Here is a 17523-nt window from a genome sequence, read left to right as displayed (position 1 = left end):
CAACGTTATATTAAATTCTTTATACTGCTCTGATTTGGCGCCCTCTGGTGAGTGCTCGTGGCCTTACGGTGAAGGATCACTGCACTACAGCTTCACAAACCTGGCACGATGTGCAGTAGTTTGATTATACGAGATAGTGCTGTGAAGTGGGAGGGACTTTTGACTTTGACTTATCCGAGGTTAATAACACGGTACAGAAAACGTCTACGGTCAAACTGCATCTCAACTTTGAAGCTAACGGGTAATGGCTAATGATGTAACGACGTCCAAATCTCTTTTTTTTTTGTACATGACTGAAATATTTGATCGAGGCTGAGAAAATTATGAACGTTCTACCTTTTTCCTTTTCAAAATGCCTTGAAAATCCTTTGTTTCTGTCATAATCTGAAGAATTAATCATTTAAAAGTGCCTAGCAACAGTTATTTCTTCGTTAAATCCGCACTGAAACGGAGCAAAGCATCATGGTCTATGTAGTTCCTTGTGTTTTTATCCATCGCTGCAACATAACAATGGATTTAAACAAAGAGACGTGTAGTTTCTGTTATTGTTACTTCCCTAAACGCTCATGTTTTTAGCTAAATTTAAAGAACAGAACAGGAAAATCATTTTTATTCCAAAAAACGATTTTCAACTTTAGTGACTTTCCCTTAAATGGTCGTCAAAAAAATACAAACTGGTCTCACAACGGTCAAAATGAAGAGCTGCAGGTTGTTAAATTTGTCTAACAGTGTCATTATTAAACGTAAAGACGGGGGATTCAATAGATTTCATGAGCTTTTTACCAAGTTCTAACGTTTTTTTGTTAGTTTTTTTAAGGTTAGCTGTTAGCTTCTGTACGAGGCTCCGCCCACAAGCCTAAATATACAAAAACATGATGGAAAACTGTTCACTACGACTTCACAAACCTGATGTGATGTGCAGTAGTTTCGTTAGTGCGATGCAGCTGATTGTGTTGTGACGGTGCTCTGAAGGGGGAGGGGCTTAGCACAGAGAGCAAAGGGAGGAGACTCTTATAAAACATGTGAGTATTGCATTTTAAAACAATAAAAGGTGACGCGGTGAAACACTCAACTGTTGAAAAACCACATGTAAAAATAATAAAAATGTAAATAAAATGTAAATAAAAATGTAAATAAAATGTAAATAAAAATGTAAATAAAATGTAAATATAAATGTAAAAAATGTAAATAAAAATGTAAATAAAATGTAAATAAAATGTAAATAAAAATGTAAATAAAAATGTAAATAAAATGTAAATAAAAATGTAAATAAAATTGTAAATAAAAATGTAAATAAAAATGTAAATAAAAATGTAAATAAAAATGTAAATAAAAATGTAAATAAATGTAAATAAAAATGTAAATAAAATGTAAATAAAAATGTAAATAAACTGTAAATAAAAATGTAAATAAAATGTAAATAAAAATGTAAATAAAAATGTAAATAAAAATGTAAATAAATGTAAATAAATGTAAATAAAAATGTAAATAAAATGTAAATAAAATGTAAAGTTTTGCCGTGTGACTTGTCCCACGTTGACCCGGCACACAGCTCGTCACTGACATTCCTCATTCACGTCACGCTCTGGGATTCTCATAAACAACAACAACACACACACACACACACAAAAAAACGCCCTCCGCCTTTTTCTGCTCCGTTTTCCCACAATCCAACAAAAAACAAGAAGGAAAATACTCCACACATCAGACAATTCATAAAAAAAACACACAAAAACACAACCCTCTGAACAAACAAACTGCTCCAACAAGTTAAATGGAGAGTAAAATTAAATCAAAGCAACAGGAAAATTAATCAAACGTGTATAAAACAAACACATTAAAGAGGAGGTGTGTTACGTCATATTCACTCAAAACGTCACATTCACCTCAGGACTGGGTTTGTTCACGTGTTTTATGGCGTTAACTGAAGGTTTAACAACACAGAGTGAAGTTTATGTGTTTAAATGTGAGGTAATGCAGCGGGGGCGGAGTCTAACGCATGACATCATACAGAGATAGAGGGGAGGAGAGGAGATAGAGGAGGAGAGGAGGAGGAGAGGAGGAGAGGAGGAGAGGAGGAGGAGAGGAGAGGAGGAGGAGAGGAGGGTTAATGCAGCGGGGGCGGAGTCTAACGCATGACATCATACAGAGATATGAACTTCACCATGTGTTTAGTGAAAGAGGAACAGAGAGAGGAGGAGAGGAGAGGAAGAGATAGAGCTGGAAAGGAGATAGAGAGGAGCAGAGGAGAAGAGGAGATAGAGAGGAGCAGAGGAGGAGAGGAGATAGAGAGGAGCAGAGGAGGAGAGGAGATAGAGAGGAGCAGAGGAGGAGAGGAGATAGAGAGGAGCAGAGGAGGAGAGGAGATAGAGAGGAGCAGAGGAGGAGAGGAGATAGAGAGGAGCAGAGGAGGAGAGGAGATAGAGAGGAGCAGAGGAGGAGAGGAGATAGAGAGGAGCAGAGGAGGAGAGGAGATAGAGAGGAGCAGAGGAGGAGAGGAGATAGAGAGGAGCAGAGGAGGAGAGGAGATAGAGAGGAGCAGAGGAGGAGAGGAGATAGAGAGGAGCAGAGGAGGAGAGGAGATAGAGAGGAGCAGAGGAGGAGAGGAGATAGAGAGGAGCAGAGGAGGAGAGGAGATAGAGAGGAGCAGAGGAGGAGAGGAGATAGAGAGGAGCAGAGGAGGAGAGGAGATAGAGAGGAGCAGAGGAGGAGAGGAGATAGAGAGGAGCAGAGGAGGAGAGGAGGAGAGGAGATAGAGAGGAGCAGAGGAGGAGAGGAGATAGAGAGGAGCAGAGGAGGTGAGGAGGAGAGGAGATAGAGGAGGAGCAGAGAGCGAGCGCGGGGCACAAAGACCTACTTGTCTTAAGTCACTGAAGGCCAACAGCAGCGTGTCGCCCTGGAAGCCTGAGACCGGACCAGCTCTGGCAAAACCTGTGGGAAAACACAGAACAGAGAGAGAGAGGAGAGAGGGAGGAGAGAGGGGGGAGAGAGGGGGAGAGGGAGAGAAGAGAGGAGAGAGGGAGAGAAGAGAGGAGGGAGGGAGGAGAGAGGGAGGAGGGAGGGAGGGAGAAGAGGGAGAAGAGAGGAGAGAGGGAGAGAGAAGAGAGGGAGAAGAGAGGGAGGGAGGAGAGGAGGGGAGGGAGGGAGGTGAGGAGAGGAGGGAGAAGAGAGGGAGGGAGAGAGGAGAGGAGGGAAAGAGAGAGAGGAGAGGAGAGAGGGAGGAGAGGGAGAAGAGAGGGAGAAGAGAGGGAGAGGGGAGAGGAGGGATGAGAGAGAGAAGAGAGGAGAGGGAGGGAGAGAAGAGGGAGAGAGGAGAGGAGGGAAAGAGAGAGAGAAGAGAGGGAGAGGAGGGATGAGAGAGAGAGAGGAGAGGAGGGAAAGAGAGAGAGAAGAGAGGGAGAGGAGGGATGAGAGAGAGAGAGAGGAGAGGAGGGAAAGAGAGAGAGAAGAGAGGGAGAGGAGGGATGAGAGAGAGAGGAGAGGAGAGGGAGGGAGAGAAGAGGGAGAGAGGAGAACAGGGAAAGAGAGAGAGAAGAGAGGAGAGGAGGGAAAGAGAGAGAGAAGAGAGGGAGAGAGAAGAGGAGGGAAAGAGAGAGAGAAGAGAGGAGAGGAGAGAAAGAGAGAGGAGAGGGGAGAGGGAGGGAGAACAGGAGGGAAAGAGAGAGAGAAGAGGAGAGAGGGAGGGAGATGCAGAGCGAGAGGAGGAAGAGAGAGAGCAGGAAGAGAGAGAAAGGGGGGAGAGGGGGAGAGGGAGCAGAAGGGAGAGGGGATAAAAAATAGAAACAGAGGAGAGAGAGGGAAGAGAGGGGGAGCGAGTGGAGGAGGGGCAGAGGGAGAGAGCAAGAGAAGGAGAGGTGAGTGGAGAAAGAGGAACAGGGATGTAAAGAGTAAAGAGGGGGCGAGTGAAGGAGGGGTGGAAGAGAGACAGAGAAACAGAGAGGGAGAGAAAGAGAAAGAGCGCAAAGGAGAGAGAGAAATAGAGAGAGATGGAGAGAACGAGAGAGAGAAAGTAAGAAAGAGCAAGGGATAGAGAGACAGGCAGAGGGAGAGGAAGAGAGAGGGAGAAAGACAGAGAGGGAGAGAACAAAACAGAGGAAGGAAGAGAGAGAGAGAGAGAGAGAGAAATAAGGTGAGGGGAAGAGTTGAAGGAAAAAAGGTGAGAGAAGAGGCAGAGGAGAGAGAGAGGGGGAGAGGCAGTGATAGAGAAGGAGGGGTAAAGTAAGAAAAGATGGAAGTGAAACAAATTAAGAAAAAAGAGACAGAAGAACAGAGAGAGGCAAAAGAGAGAGACGTGACAAAAAAAAGAAGAGGACGAGGGCAGAGTGGAGCAAAAGGAGAGGAGGGAGAGAGATAAACGTCAGATGATCAGTTTAAAGTATTTAAAACATGTAAATACAGTGGTATCCATGGTAACACAGTAGTAGCAGTAGTAGTAGTAGTAGCAGTAGTAGTAGCAGTAGTAGCAGTAGTAGTAGCAGTAGTAGTAGTAGCAGTAGTAGTAGTAGCAGTAGTAGTAGTAGTAGTAGTAGTAGCAGCAGTAGTAGTAGTAGTAGTAGTAGCAGTAGTAGCAGTAGTAGCAGTAGTAGTAGTAGTACTAGCAGTAGTAGTAGTAGTAGTAGCAGTAGTAGTAGTAGCAGCAGTAGTAGCAGTAGTAGTAGTAGTAGTAGTAGTAGCAGTAGTAGTAGTAGTAGTAGTAGTAGCAGTAGTAGCAGTAGTAGCAGTAGTAGCAGTAGCAGTAGTAGTAGTAGTAGTAGTAGTAGCAGTAGTAGCAGTAGTAGCAGTAGTAGCAGTAGCAGTAGTAGCAGTAGTAGTAGTAGCAGTAGTAGTAGTACTAGCAGTAGTAGTAGTACTAGTAGTAGTAGTACTCACTCTCACACTCCTTCACGTCGCTGTTGATCTGGTGCAGAGCTCCCAGTGAGATCTGCCTGAGCTCAGGGTCCAGGAGCAGCTGGAGCAGAGACGTGGAGATGTGTTTACAGGCCGACATGCACGCCGTCTGCGCCACCTTCCCCTGAGACGAGACAAAGACAAACGTGAACACATGCACGAGAGAGAGACAAACGTGAATACATGCACGCCGTCTGCGCCACCTTCCCCTGAGACGAGAGACAAACGTGAATACAACCAGCACTTTACAAACACGACAACGCCACAATCATCTAAAACAAAGAGAAACGGGAGGATAGAGTCCGTTTTATTAAGTTGAGTAACTTTTTAATACATAAGTCACCCCCCCCCCCCCCACACACACACACACACTGGGGGCGAGGGGCTTTGTTAAGTGTCTTGCCCAAGGACACAACAGCGTTCATCTGTGAGAGCTGGAATCGCACCGCCAACCTGTGGGACAGTGGATCTGACCGCTACAACCAGTGATGTTTATGTCGAGAGCGGGATTTGAACCCACAACCTTCGGATCAGTGGACAAACTGAACAATTTTCAGACAGTACTTTTACTTGAGAAACGTATTTAACAACTACAACCTTTCCTCAAGTTGAAGTACCAGTACACTGTCAAAGTCAGACGGATATTTGTACTTTTCAGCGTTATTGACGATCAGATTTTAATCTCTAGAGGTGATTTTATTGGTCGACGCGCTGCCTAAAAACCCCACATAAAGCTTTATTTTAACACTTTAATGCACATATGTCAAACTCAAGGCCCAGGGGCCAAATGCAGCCCGTCACGTCATTTTATGTGGCCCGCGAGAAGATGAATTAAGGCTCAACTGTCATTTTAAAATAAGTCTGTGCTGCTTTAATGTTTGCGTTGACAATAAACTTATGAGATTTTTCCAACAAGTGACACTGAGAAATATTTGCAAATAATCATCACAAATTGTTCAGGAAGAGGAAAATTGTCGGCGTGGAAGGAAGTTTCAAGAAAGACGCTAAAGGTGAATACAAGTTTGTGCTTTAAGGAGAAAATCTGTGTGTTTTTTGTGTTATGAGGCGCGGTCGGTTCAATCTACGTCGACATTTTGACACCAAACACGGAGCTAAGTGTGAAAAAGTGAGTCTGCGAGAAAAACAACAAACTGTCCAATAAGTAAAAGGCTAAAAAAGTCTGTTTTTGAAGCAGAGCTGAAGAAAAATGTCACTTTATCAGGAAATTCACACACACAGAGACGTAATATTTGCAACTTGAATAAGTAATAAACACAGAAACAGTTATTTAACAAGTTTAAAATGAGTTTCATTTATTTTACATGACGTTTGTTTACATTTAGTGACATTTATCCTGCCACAGTCACATCTGGCCCCTGATGGCGGCCATTTTGCTGATGTGGTTTGACACTTGTGCTTTAACGTGAAGAGACGACGACACAAAACCACAACAAAACTAAAATACCTACACAGCTCTCATAAATGGAATTAAATTTACTACAAACGCGCACTGTTTTTTCTTTAAACATGAACATCATTTGGGGGAAAATAATCAAAATCAGCCCAAAAGTATCAGAAGTTTTCAGGTATTTGTTGCTCTGGATTCTAAATAATAAATTAAAAAATAAAAATAAAACATAAATCTGTCGTGGAACGCTGACGACACTTTTAGCGTCGCACAAACCACTTCACGTTTCACTTTTCAAACCCCAAACTTTCACTTTCGACGTGTATTTGACAGAGTAACAGTACTTCAACTTGAGGAAAGGCTGTGGTTTGTACTGTTGGTATTTTGTTTTCCGCTGCTTAAAAAGTACAGATAAAGCTTTAGTTTAACACTTTAACGCGGAGACGCAACTGCAAAAAACACGACTACACGGTTTTCTTAAATGTTTATGGCGAAAAAAAAACAGCTGTGGATGAGTTTGTAGTAAATTTAAACGACATAATTTGGGGGAAAATGGTCAAAATCGGATCTACGTATCGACCAAAAATATCGGTAAATCTTATCGACGGTGAGTTACTCTGGATTTTAAACAATCTGCATCGATATCGGCCATAAAAAAACCTCATATCGATGCATCTTTACTGGTCACTTGTCCCAAAAACTTTAACCGTTGACAATTTTAACCCTCTGATGCATGAATTATGAAAAGCCTTGGTCAAGATTGTTTTTTCTGAAGTGTTTTTATTCTTCTCAGGACGTGAAACAACTTTGTAAACTGTCTGTAAAAATGAATTAACTTGTGTTTTATTGTTAATATACAAACACGTGTTTTTTTTTACGCTTTGAAAAACATTTCAACAATTTTTGGGGGAATTTCAACACTGTTTAGGCCTGAATAAGAAAACCAATCAAAGGATATTTACTTGCAGTTACACTGACTGACCACTGAATTGAGCTCAATGGAGTGTGGCAGCAGAGAGCACTCTAGAGTCTGATGTGCAGCTCCACCATTTAAACCAATGCATTAAAGAGAAAGTTCTGTTTTAGTAGCTGTCCATGCACCAGAGGGTTAAACACGTTTTTATTTCTTGCGTTGCTCCTTGAGATTTAGTTTGTAAAAAAAAAAAAAAAAAAACCCACCATATTTTGAATGTTTTGTTTATTCTAAAATTGTTAACCAGATGTTTCGTCTAGACAGCGACTCAAAATTCCCCAAATGTGTTTTTACTTAAGGTATACTTTACTGTCCCCGTAGAGAAATTTGTTTTCTACTTTTGAGAAATAAACTGAAACAAATAATGAATCATCCACATTAAATAAAAAAAGCTGGACTTGTGTTTTATTAAAGCTTTTTTTGAGAAACCTGCGTTTAGTTTTAATCTGAAAACCCCGGCCCTGAATTACACAACAACCCGCTTCACTTTTCGATGCGACGCCAGATCCAGACGCAGCACTAGCGCCCTCTACTGCCGTTTTACATTGATAGCATCGCGCTGGGCTGCTCTACACGCACGTCTACGGCGGAATGTTCAGCCGTTTCCGTGGTGACGCGACGTACGTATTAGCAAAACGCTGCCGGACGGGTTTTTTATATCGTCTGAAAACTCGAGAAAAAAAAATACAAAAATGGATTTAAGCAGCGCGTTTTTCAGAGGGATGCGAGCGATACGAGGGTTCGCGGTGCCGTTTCCACCTTGTGATGTCATCATGTGGTAAAACAGGAAGTGCTCCACTGCGTTTTCAAACTCCGTACACCTTCATTTCTAGACTTATTTGGGTCATTTCAGCCTTGGAACTGCCAACGTCTACTAAACAAAAGGTTAAAAAAAAGTAGCTGTTAACGTGAAAACTACCACTTGATGACATCACAAGGTGGAACTGAGCGTTTTGAGCTTTGGAGACGTAAACAGACTAATAATAAACACAACTCCAGGTCTGTTTTTGATGAGGAAACGAGATTATAACATGGCTCAAAGTTCGTACAGGTAAGTTTTGCGTAATATACGACTTTTAACGTCCAACTAGAGTAAAAAAAAAAGCTTCAGTTCAGACAGAGAAGTGCCTCCAGTTAGCATCACACCCGCAGACAATGCTAACGACGTATCAACACGCCTATTTCTTACTAAATAAAACTATATAAAGGCATTTCCGAGTCGCACGGTCTGAAATCCCAGCGCCGATGTAAAACAGCGTAATGCATAACACGGGCCCTATAAGCGCCGCGCGGTAGAAATAATCCGATTCCCCTCGAACGCGTCGCGCTAAAACGGGGTCAAAAGTTTGTTCTGTTCATTTAGACGGAGCTGTGGTGCGTTCGGGGGCAGTCAGGATGATGGAGCGCTGTAATAAGGATACAGCAGAGAGCGGAGAAGTGTATGACAACACATTTATACAAAAGAAACAGGCGTCTGTGAAGGCGTCGCTCCAACGGCGAATCCTCGGCGAAGCGGCGACTTAAATAAAGACCAAAAGTGACTATTTATGAGCGGAATGTTATGTGTGACTGCGGCAGAGTGGTTAAGCCGTCTCTGCCCTCTCACCAGGAGGTCGTGGGTTAAGACTTTTAATCTCTATGAAGTGTGCATGTCCTCTCTGTGTTACTGTGGCAGAGTGGTTAAGCCATCTCTGCCCTCTCACCAGGAGGTCGTGGGTTAGACTCCTGCATGTCCTCTCTGTGTGACTGTGGCAGAGTGGTTAAGCCATGTCTGCCCTCTCACCAGGAGGTTGTGGATTAGTCTTCTATTCTCTATGAAGTGTGCATGTTCTCTCTTACTGTGGCAGAGTGGTTAAGCTGTCTCCTACCTCTCACCAGGAGGTTGCGGGATAAACTCCTGATCCGTGAGTAGACTGTGCACATCCTCCCTATGTTTTTGTGGCAGAGTGGTTGGCCTGTCTCCTCCCTCTCACCAGGAGGTTGTGGATTAGACTTCTATTCTCTATGAAGTGTGCATATCCTCTCTGTGTGACTGTGGCAGAGTGGTTAAGCCGTCTCTGCCCTCTCACCAGGAGGTCGTGGGTTAGTCTCCTGCATGTCCTCTCGGTGTTATTGTGGCAGAGTAGATAGTCTGTCTCCTCCCTCTCACCAGAAGGTTGCGGGACAAACTCCTGATCCGTGAGTAGACTGTGCACGTCCTCCCTATGTTATTGTGGCAGAGTGGTTAGCCTATCTCCTCCCTCTCTCCAGAAGGTTGTGGGTTAGACTCCTGATCTCTATGAAGTGTGCACATCCTTCCTGTGTTACTGTGGCAGAGTGGTTATGCTGTCACTTCCCTCTCACCAGGAGGTTTTGAGTTACACTCCTGCACGTTCTCCCAGTGTTACAGTGGTGGAACGGTTAGCTTGTCTCGTCCCTCTCACCAGGAGGTTGTGGGTTAAACTCCTGATCTGTGAGTAGATTGTGCACATCCTGCCCATGGTATTGTGGCAGAGTGGTTATCCTGTCTCCTCCCTCTCACCAGGAGGTTATGGGTTAGACTCCTGGGGTTTGCATGTCCACTAAGGCTGTGCAATACGACAAAAATATTAAAACAAAACTAAAAGATCCAAGCTGGAAACTGACAACCGGAAATGACTGAATCTTATTTTAGTTTAGGTGATTTTTTTAAATATTTTTTTTCAACTCCCTGGATCAATGAATTCAATCAATTACTTGGTTATAATAAAACATTTAACATCTTAAATTATATGAGAACCCTGGACTCCAATCCCCCCTTTGTGACCTTCACCGTTAACACAAACCAATTGAAAATCTCATTGTCACGTCCGTGTTTGCCGAATCCCCGCTGCACGACCATCTCCCGCCCACACCCGTTTGGGATCGTTTGGCATTAAACAGCTGTAGTTCACGGAGGTCAGCGAAGGGGCCGTGGAGTAAATCGAATTACACAGAGCTTCACATCTGTTGGAGCGACCGGAAATCCCCTGAACGCCACATTTAGAGCCGAGCCGATCCACCGTGAAATCCGCTAACTCTATTTACATGTCAGGAGTACGGGCCAGCCCACCAGCGCGGTCTCCGGGGGTTAAATAATCAGGACAATTTGTATCAAAATAAAACTAAAGCGAATAAAACCAAACAAAAAACTAACTTTATTTGATAGCCAATAATTGGGTTGATTTCAAAGCGTATTGAGATTCAGTCATTTCTAATCCTCCGTGATCAGCGTCGGTCTTTTTAATGGCGCGGTGTCCGGCCAACGTTCTGTCAGTGAAAGCATGTGGTTTGGAGCAGAGATCGGACTCTTAAGGAAGAAATTTGTCCGTTTTTTCGTGTTAAATAGAGCTGGGCGGTATATCGGCTCCAGTATCGTATCAACCGCCCCGTTTTCTGCGTGACATTTTTCGACAAACTAATGCGTTTTCGTGTAAATCGGTCCTCAGTCCTGCGCTCACCAACGAGTCGATATGACCACATCACTCCTGTGTTGGCTCATTTTCACTGGCTGTGTTGTTTTTAGAGTTGATTTTTGCTCGTTTTAAATGTTTTCGAGGACGGGCACCACCTCATCGATCAGAAATGTTTAAGAGTAAAGGAGACAAGAGTTTTTTTTGTTTTTTTATTTCCAAACCGAGCAATAGAACGGCCACTTGTGTAGAGAACTTCAAATCTTTATTAAAAACGTTTTTGCCTTCGCGTTCGACACAAGATGAGTTGACCGTTTTTATTAGAATCTGATTTTTACTCACTGTTTTTATTGTGGTAGTTAGTAGTAGTAGTAGTAGTAGTAGTAGTAGGTGGTATTTAATAGTAGTAGTAGTAGGTTGTATTTAATAGTAGTAGGTGGTATTTAATAGTAGTAGTAGTAGGTTGTATTTAATAGTAGTAGTAGTAGATGGTATTTAATAGTAGTAGTAGGTGGTATTTAATAGTAGTAGTAGTAGGTTGTATTTAATAGTAGTAGTAGTAGATGGTATTTAATAGTAGTAGTAGGTGGTATTTAATAGTAGTAGTAGATGGTAGTTAGTAGTAGGTGGTATTTAATAGTAGTAGTAGTAGGTGGTATTTAATAGTAGTAGTAGTAGGTGGTATTTAATAGTAGTAGTAGTAGGTGGTATTTAATAGTAGTAGTAGGTGGTATTTAATAGTAGTAGTAGGTGGTATTTAATAGTAGTAGTAGCTCGTACTTAGTAGTAGGTGGTGGTATTTAATAGTAGTAGTAGTAGTAGTAGCTCGTAGTTAGTAGTAGTAGTAGTTCGTAGTACTCTATGCCCAGTACACTGCACACACCTTGTCCATGTTTCCTGTTTTCCACATTATTCCAAACCTCTGCAGGTGTTCTGTCGTGTTCTGTCGTCTCTTAATGGAGGAGCCTTATATATCTGAAGTATCTGACCCAGGCACACTTTAGTATTTGTTTAGTTGGGAGTGATTTAGAACTCCTTTAAACTCCTGGATTCGATTGGACACGGAGTAAAAAAGTGCCGCTCACTCGTCCAATTTACTGTCACTGAAGGCACGCGCCAAAGGCCAGCCAGGAGTCAGAGCGGCCGGGAATATGAGACAAAAACTGGAGCAACTCACAAACCAAAAGTAAAAGGGACGGCTGTGGAGTTTTCTGTTCACAATAAGGCCGTGTGTGTCATCTGAGCTGTTTTGATTTGAATATGGCCGCCATCCAAATACGACTAATGTTAAGGAGTCGTTTCTTCTCTTTGACGCTCTCCAAGTTTTATTTGGACTGATTCATCTTTGAGTTTAATCTTTAATCGACTGTTTTCAAGACGCCATTTTGCCGATCGATCCACGTTTTCACCTCCACCTGTCCCCCCACTGTGACGTACACCACGCCCACTGTGACGTACACCACGCCCACTGTGACACGCCCACTGTGACATACACCACACCCACTGTAACACGCCCACTGTGACATACACCACGCCCACTGTGACACGCCCACTGTGACGTAAACCACGCCCACTGTGACATACGCGCCCGCTATGACACACCCACTGTGACACACCCAGACGTACACGCCCTCTGTGACACGCCCACTGTGACGTACACCACGCCCACTGTGACATACACCACGCCCACTGTGACGTAAACCACGCCCACTGTGACGTACACCACGCCCACTGTGATGTACGCACTCCAGTTTTATTTTCTTAATCAGTGATACTCGCGTCGCGTCGCCACAGGGAGCGCTGCACTTTTCTAACACGAAAATCAGCGGATTTGTTTCTTTTATTAAATCGTTTTAGATCAATATTGCGATTTAAAATGTGCAAATTATAACATAATGATCCATGAGTGTCAGAGATTATAGCACAAAATCCAAAAAATAAAGTTGAATTTTTTAGACAAGTATCATAATTACTATTAGATTAGCAATTTGTATTTAAAAAATGTAGGATTCTGTTCATATTGTACCTTATAAACGACTCTAAAAACATTAATATAAGACTGAAATATGAGCTGATTAACTAATACTATAATCTCATGAACTTCAGAACATGTTTTTATAGGTCGAAGCTACAGATACACAAAGTTTTTTGATAAAAAGACAAGATATTTTATTGTTTACCGATGGCATTTACAATTAATAACTGCCCTAAAATAACCCTAACCTGTTTCATTAAGTGTTTTAGACCTGGTTTAGTCTCTGGTTTAGTCTCTGGTTTAGTCTTTGGTTTAGTCTCTGGTTTAGTCTCTGGTTTAGTCTCTGGTTTAGTCTCTGGTTTAGTCTCCGGTTTAGTCTCCGGTTTAGTCTCCGGTTTAGTCTCCGGTTTAGTCTCTGGTGTTTTATTTACAGATTTACTATCAATAAACACCTTTTTTTTTATCTTGTCAGCTCTGCCTCCGTCTAATGTGGGAGTCCCTCAAGGCTCAATTCTTGGACCGTTACTGTTTGTGGTCTTGTTGCTCTGAGGTCAAAAGGTCACACTAAAACCGCTCTCCGTTCGCTAACTTCTGTAGCAATACGTGCACAGACACACACACAAGCAGCAAAGCAGAGTCAAGTGAAACAAAAGCTGAGATGAGATTAAAAATAAACTTAAATCTATTTCGCAGGCATGTCCAAAATATGTGGCCCTCAGACAAGTTTTTCTTGGCTCTCAGGCGTCCAGGTGAATTGGCCCAGATTACTTTAAGCACTTACTTTTTACTCCAAGTTATTCAAAAATCAACAACTTTCAAATATTTAGTGTATCCTACTGAGGATCTAAGTATGAATAAAGGCTCGGTGGCTCAGTCTAAACTCTCCTAAACACATTTATTTAACACATTATAGCTAACCTGCTAACCCGCACTTTCCAAATAGGAAGTGATCATGGGCGCGCTTCCAGCTCCAATTCACTTTACTTTAGAAAACTTTAGAAAACTTTCTCTGTACCTGCTGCTGTCAGACTCATTTTGGTCTTAAATGTTCGTATTAACCCTCTACATGATCCTGGAGTTTTTATTTCACTATTGTGTCTGTAAATCAAGATATGAACATTAATAACAGACAAATCAGGCGCCTTCTTTCCCTGAGGTTGCTCTCGCTAGCGTTAGCAACAGGTTTGATTGACAGCGTTGCTAAGTCAGTTGGACCAAGCCCAAGTTTAGCCCAAAGTTGGACCAAGTTTAGCCCTAAGTTGGACCAAGTTTTGCCCTAAGTTGGACCAAGTTTAGCCCTAAGTTGGACCAAGTTTAGCCCTAAGTTGGACCAAGTTTTGCCCTAAGTTGGACCAAGTTTAGCCCTAAGTTGGACCAAGTTTAGCCCCAAGTTGGACCAAGTTTAGCCCAAAGTTGGAACAAGTTTAACCCACAGTTGGACCAAGTTTAGTCCTAAGTTGGACCAAGTTTAGCCCTAAATTGGATAAAAATAAGCCCTAAATTGGATAAAAATAAGCCCTAAATTGGATAAAAATAAGCCCTGAGTTGGACCAAGTTAAGCCCAAGTTTAGCCCTAAGTTGGACCACTTATTGCTATCCCATCGGTGCAGACGAGAAGGGGTGTTACCTTCAACAGCCTCGCTCTGGATTGGCTCTTTGGTTGCTATGATGGTCCAAATAAGGAACCCTCGATGAGCTTCACTTGACTGGAGCTGAACGCTGTAAATGACGTCACACTCAATCACTTCTTTACACTGTCTATCCCTGATTTAACGACTTCAGCTTTGTGGTTTAAACTTTACATTGTGGTGTTGTTGCTCGCACAAAGTTAATATGTTAATATGTCATTACTTACCTTTTGGTGTTTGTACTGGGTTTTGTTGGGTTTATTATTTTAATGAGGACGAATGGAGACAGATTTGAAATGACTTAAAACTTAAAATAGAGACATTTGAGCAGACTGCACACAGGAAGCAGCGTTAAAGTGGGACTCAACACCTAAACTCCACCCACAACTATAGTTCAAATAGAGCCACAAACTCGAGTAGTAGCTGGACTAAAGGGGAGCGTGAGGGGGAGGAGGGGGCGGGGTCTGGAGGACTAAAGTGGAGCGTGAGGGGGGAGGAGGGGGCGGGGTCTGGAGGACTAAAGGGGAGCGTGAGGGAGGAGGAGGGGGCGGGGCCTGGAGGACTAAAGGGGAGAGTGAGGAGGGAAAAGGGGCGGGGTCAGGAGGACTAAAGGAGAGAGTGAAGGAGGAGGAGAAGGGGCGGGGCCTGGAGGACTAAAGAGGAGAGTGGAGGAGGAGGAGAAGGGGCGGGGCCTGGAGGACTAAAGAGGAGAGTGAAGGAGGAGGAGAAGGGGCGGGGCCTGGAGGACTAAAGAGGAGAGTGGAGGAGGAGGAGAAGGGGCGGGGTCTGGAGCACTAAAGCGGAGAATGAGGGGGGAGGAGGGGCGGGGTCAGGAGGACTAAAGGGGAAAGTGGGAGGCAAAGAGGGGCGGAGTCTGGAGGTATAAGGACCAGTGTGATTGGTCTAATTGGTATCCACACTGCAAACTCTGCCCCTACAGCCCGGTGTTTGTCATCAGAAACAGGACAGTCCTGCGTGATGTCAGCAACTACTTCAAAAAGCTGATTTAGTGTTTAGTTCCACTTTAGTATTTTGCAGTTATTTTGATCTCATGGTTATTGTTACATGCCTCGGCTGCGCTCGTTTAAAGACACACTCGTTAGTCAAACTTCGTCTACGCTAAACGCTAATGTATTAATATCTAAAAACTATGGGATTAAATGTTACGAACGTTACACACCGCACTCGGTTAGACTCACTGCAGCTCAGGTACTCACCGGTAAAGTGGCATGTTCTATTGGGGTTCCCTACAGCAAGACAAAGATGTGGACTTTAGGCTTTTATAGCTCAAGATTTGTGCTCAGACTGGAACAACACACACATTAGCTCAGCGTGAAACATGTAATACACAAAAAGAGCCGCTAACTCGACTTTAAAAGGCGCTATACTTGATTTTTACTGCCTTAAAAATGTGAAAAACATGACAAGTTTAACATCAGCATCGCAGTTATTCACGTTAATGAGTTTAAAAGCACTTTTCACAACACTTGCGATGGTAAAGCTAACAACAACTAGCATGCTTAATGGACACTTCCTGATAATCGGGCAATGAAATGTTTTCTAATTAGATGCGGACAGTACACAGCAGACTTATTTTGATGTCAAGAGCTGCTTATATGGGTCAGAATTTTGTTTAAATACACGGGAGGAAAAATTGAGTTGAAATAAAAGTGATTTTACATTAAACAATTATATATTTGTCTTACACGGCGCTTTTCCAGATGTAAGTTACTACTGTAGTCGCAGCTGTCCTGGGGCAGACGGACAGAAGCGAGGCTGCCAATCTGCTCCACCAGCCCCACCACGTTCAGGTTAATCAAACTGCGTGATGTGTCTTGCTCAATGACAGTTCTTTTGCCACTGGCGTCTCAATGTGGCACCTGGAATTTCCAAGGATCTCCGTCCAAGTCCTAACCAGACCCAGCTCCTGCTCAGCCGCAGATCTGACCAAATAAGATCAAATAGAGTCTGAGGATCTTTGACAACGAGGTTTGGCCACAACTTGTAGTAGTTAAGTTCCATTTAGATCCAGTCGAGTCCTGGCCACGGAAGGAACTCAAATGTTTTTAGTGGCTTCTCGAGCTTCTAATCAAACACGCGCCGTTTTGCTTTTACTGCGATGGATGAAGTATCGATACTATTAAAAGGAAAATGGTTTTAAATGATCCTCTTTATCTGTTCACACCAAACGCAATCACGGTTCGGGTTGAAAATGACATTTAAATGAAGATCCAACCTTTTTTCTTTGTATCGGAGTTTGAAATTTTGCTCTCACGACAAAACTTTCCACAGGGATCTTCATCTGTTTAGAAAGATTTGGGGTGTCAGACCAATTTCGCGAACCCTCTGGCCTCCTCCTGAATCACCCCATTGATCATACGCAGTACTTTTACTACAAATGTAAGTATTTCTACGACTATAACCTCAATAACGTCACAGTGCATTGTGATTCAGACCTCAAATTAACGCTCAAACCTTCATGAAAGATCTAGTCGCTCTATCAAAACTGTAAAACGTCGCTATCTGAAGGACTTGGCGTACTGAGCAACACTGACCCTCCCTCGTACTAGTTGGAACACCCTGCTCTATAGTTTTTATGTGCGTTGGAGTAAAAAAAAATAAATTAAAAAAAGTCAAACACGTGTCCCCGATCCTCCTCACGCTGAATATATCTGCTGAGCTTCACGCCATTACACGACTCTTACCTTCTATATTAGATTAGCATTGTTTTGTTAGCCCCGAAGCCTCCGGGCAGGTCGTATTAGCGCCGGGATTAGCCAACGTTTCAGTATTTGCAGCGTCACTGTTAGCGCTAGTATTTATTAGATCAATGTCGCCTCTGAGCCCGTTGCATAATTCTGGGATTTCAGGTTAAAACAACTGACCCGTAAAATGTTTCAAACACCGAGAATGAAAGTAAAAACAGGCCGAGCGTTTAGACACCCCGGAGCCGCTTTCACGTCGACCCCCGACTGACCTTAACTCGTCGTTTTTTAGTGTTTTTTTTGTAAATATTTTGAACAAACCAAACAGATAATACAACGTTTGAGAAGTTTGGTAAGATGGAATGACAGGAACAATCTCACAGGGATCAGGAGTCCATGTGCCACCAACTTTAACTTTTCCAAAATGTACACGCGCAAGGTACATGGTATAAATGAATGGATGATGTCATTGGTCATTGGGTTGCCTGGAAAGTTCCGCAGTGTTGTATTAAATCTGCGTGGAGAGAATCAGGCAGG

At 43.0% G+C, this 17523-nt stretch overlaps 1 protein-coding gene across 2 annotated transcripts in view; it reads right to left on the bottom strand.

The window, feature by feature from the left end:
- exoc6b (exocyst complex component 6B) overlaps positions 1-17523 on the bottom strand; it is a 131021-nt gene that overhangs the window by 39392 nt on the left and 74106 nt on the right. The window contains exons 19-21 of one of the 2 annotated variants that reach the window (XM_055229100.1): positions 15499-15528; positions 4870-5011; positions 2858-2931 (exon numbers count right to left, since the gene is read on the bottom strand). In XM_055229100.1, coding sequence (XP_055085075.1) covers positions 2858-2931; positions 4870-5011; positions 15499-15528 — 246 coding nt within the window. The remainder of the gene's footprint in view (positions 1-2857; positions 2932-4869; positions 5012-15498; positions 15529-17523) is intronic. The other variant, XM_033983671.2, reaches the window with a different exon arrangement.

Source organism: Periophthalmus magnuspinnatus, chromosome 18 (genome assembly GCF_009829125.3).
Source record: "Periophthalmus magnuspinnatus isolate fPerMag1 chromosome 18, fPerMag1.2.pri, whole genome shotgun sequence".
Taxonomy (NCBI): Eukaryota; Metazoa; Chordata; class Actinopteri; order Gobiiformes; family Gobiidae; genus Periophthalmus; species Periophthalmus magnuspinnatus.
The sequence above is the reverse complement of the archived record's forward strand: the minus strand, read 5'-3'. Positions and strand labels throughout refer to the sequence as shown.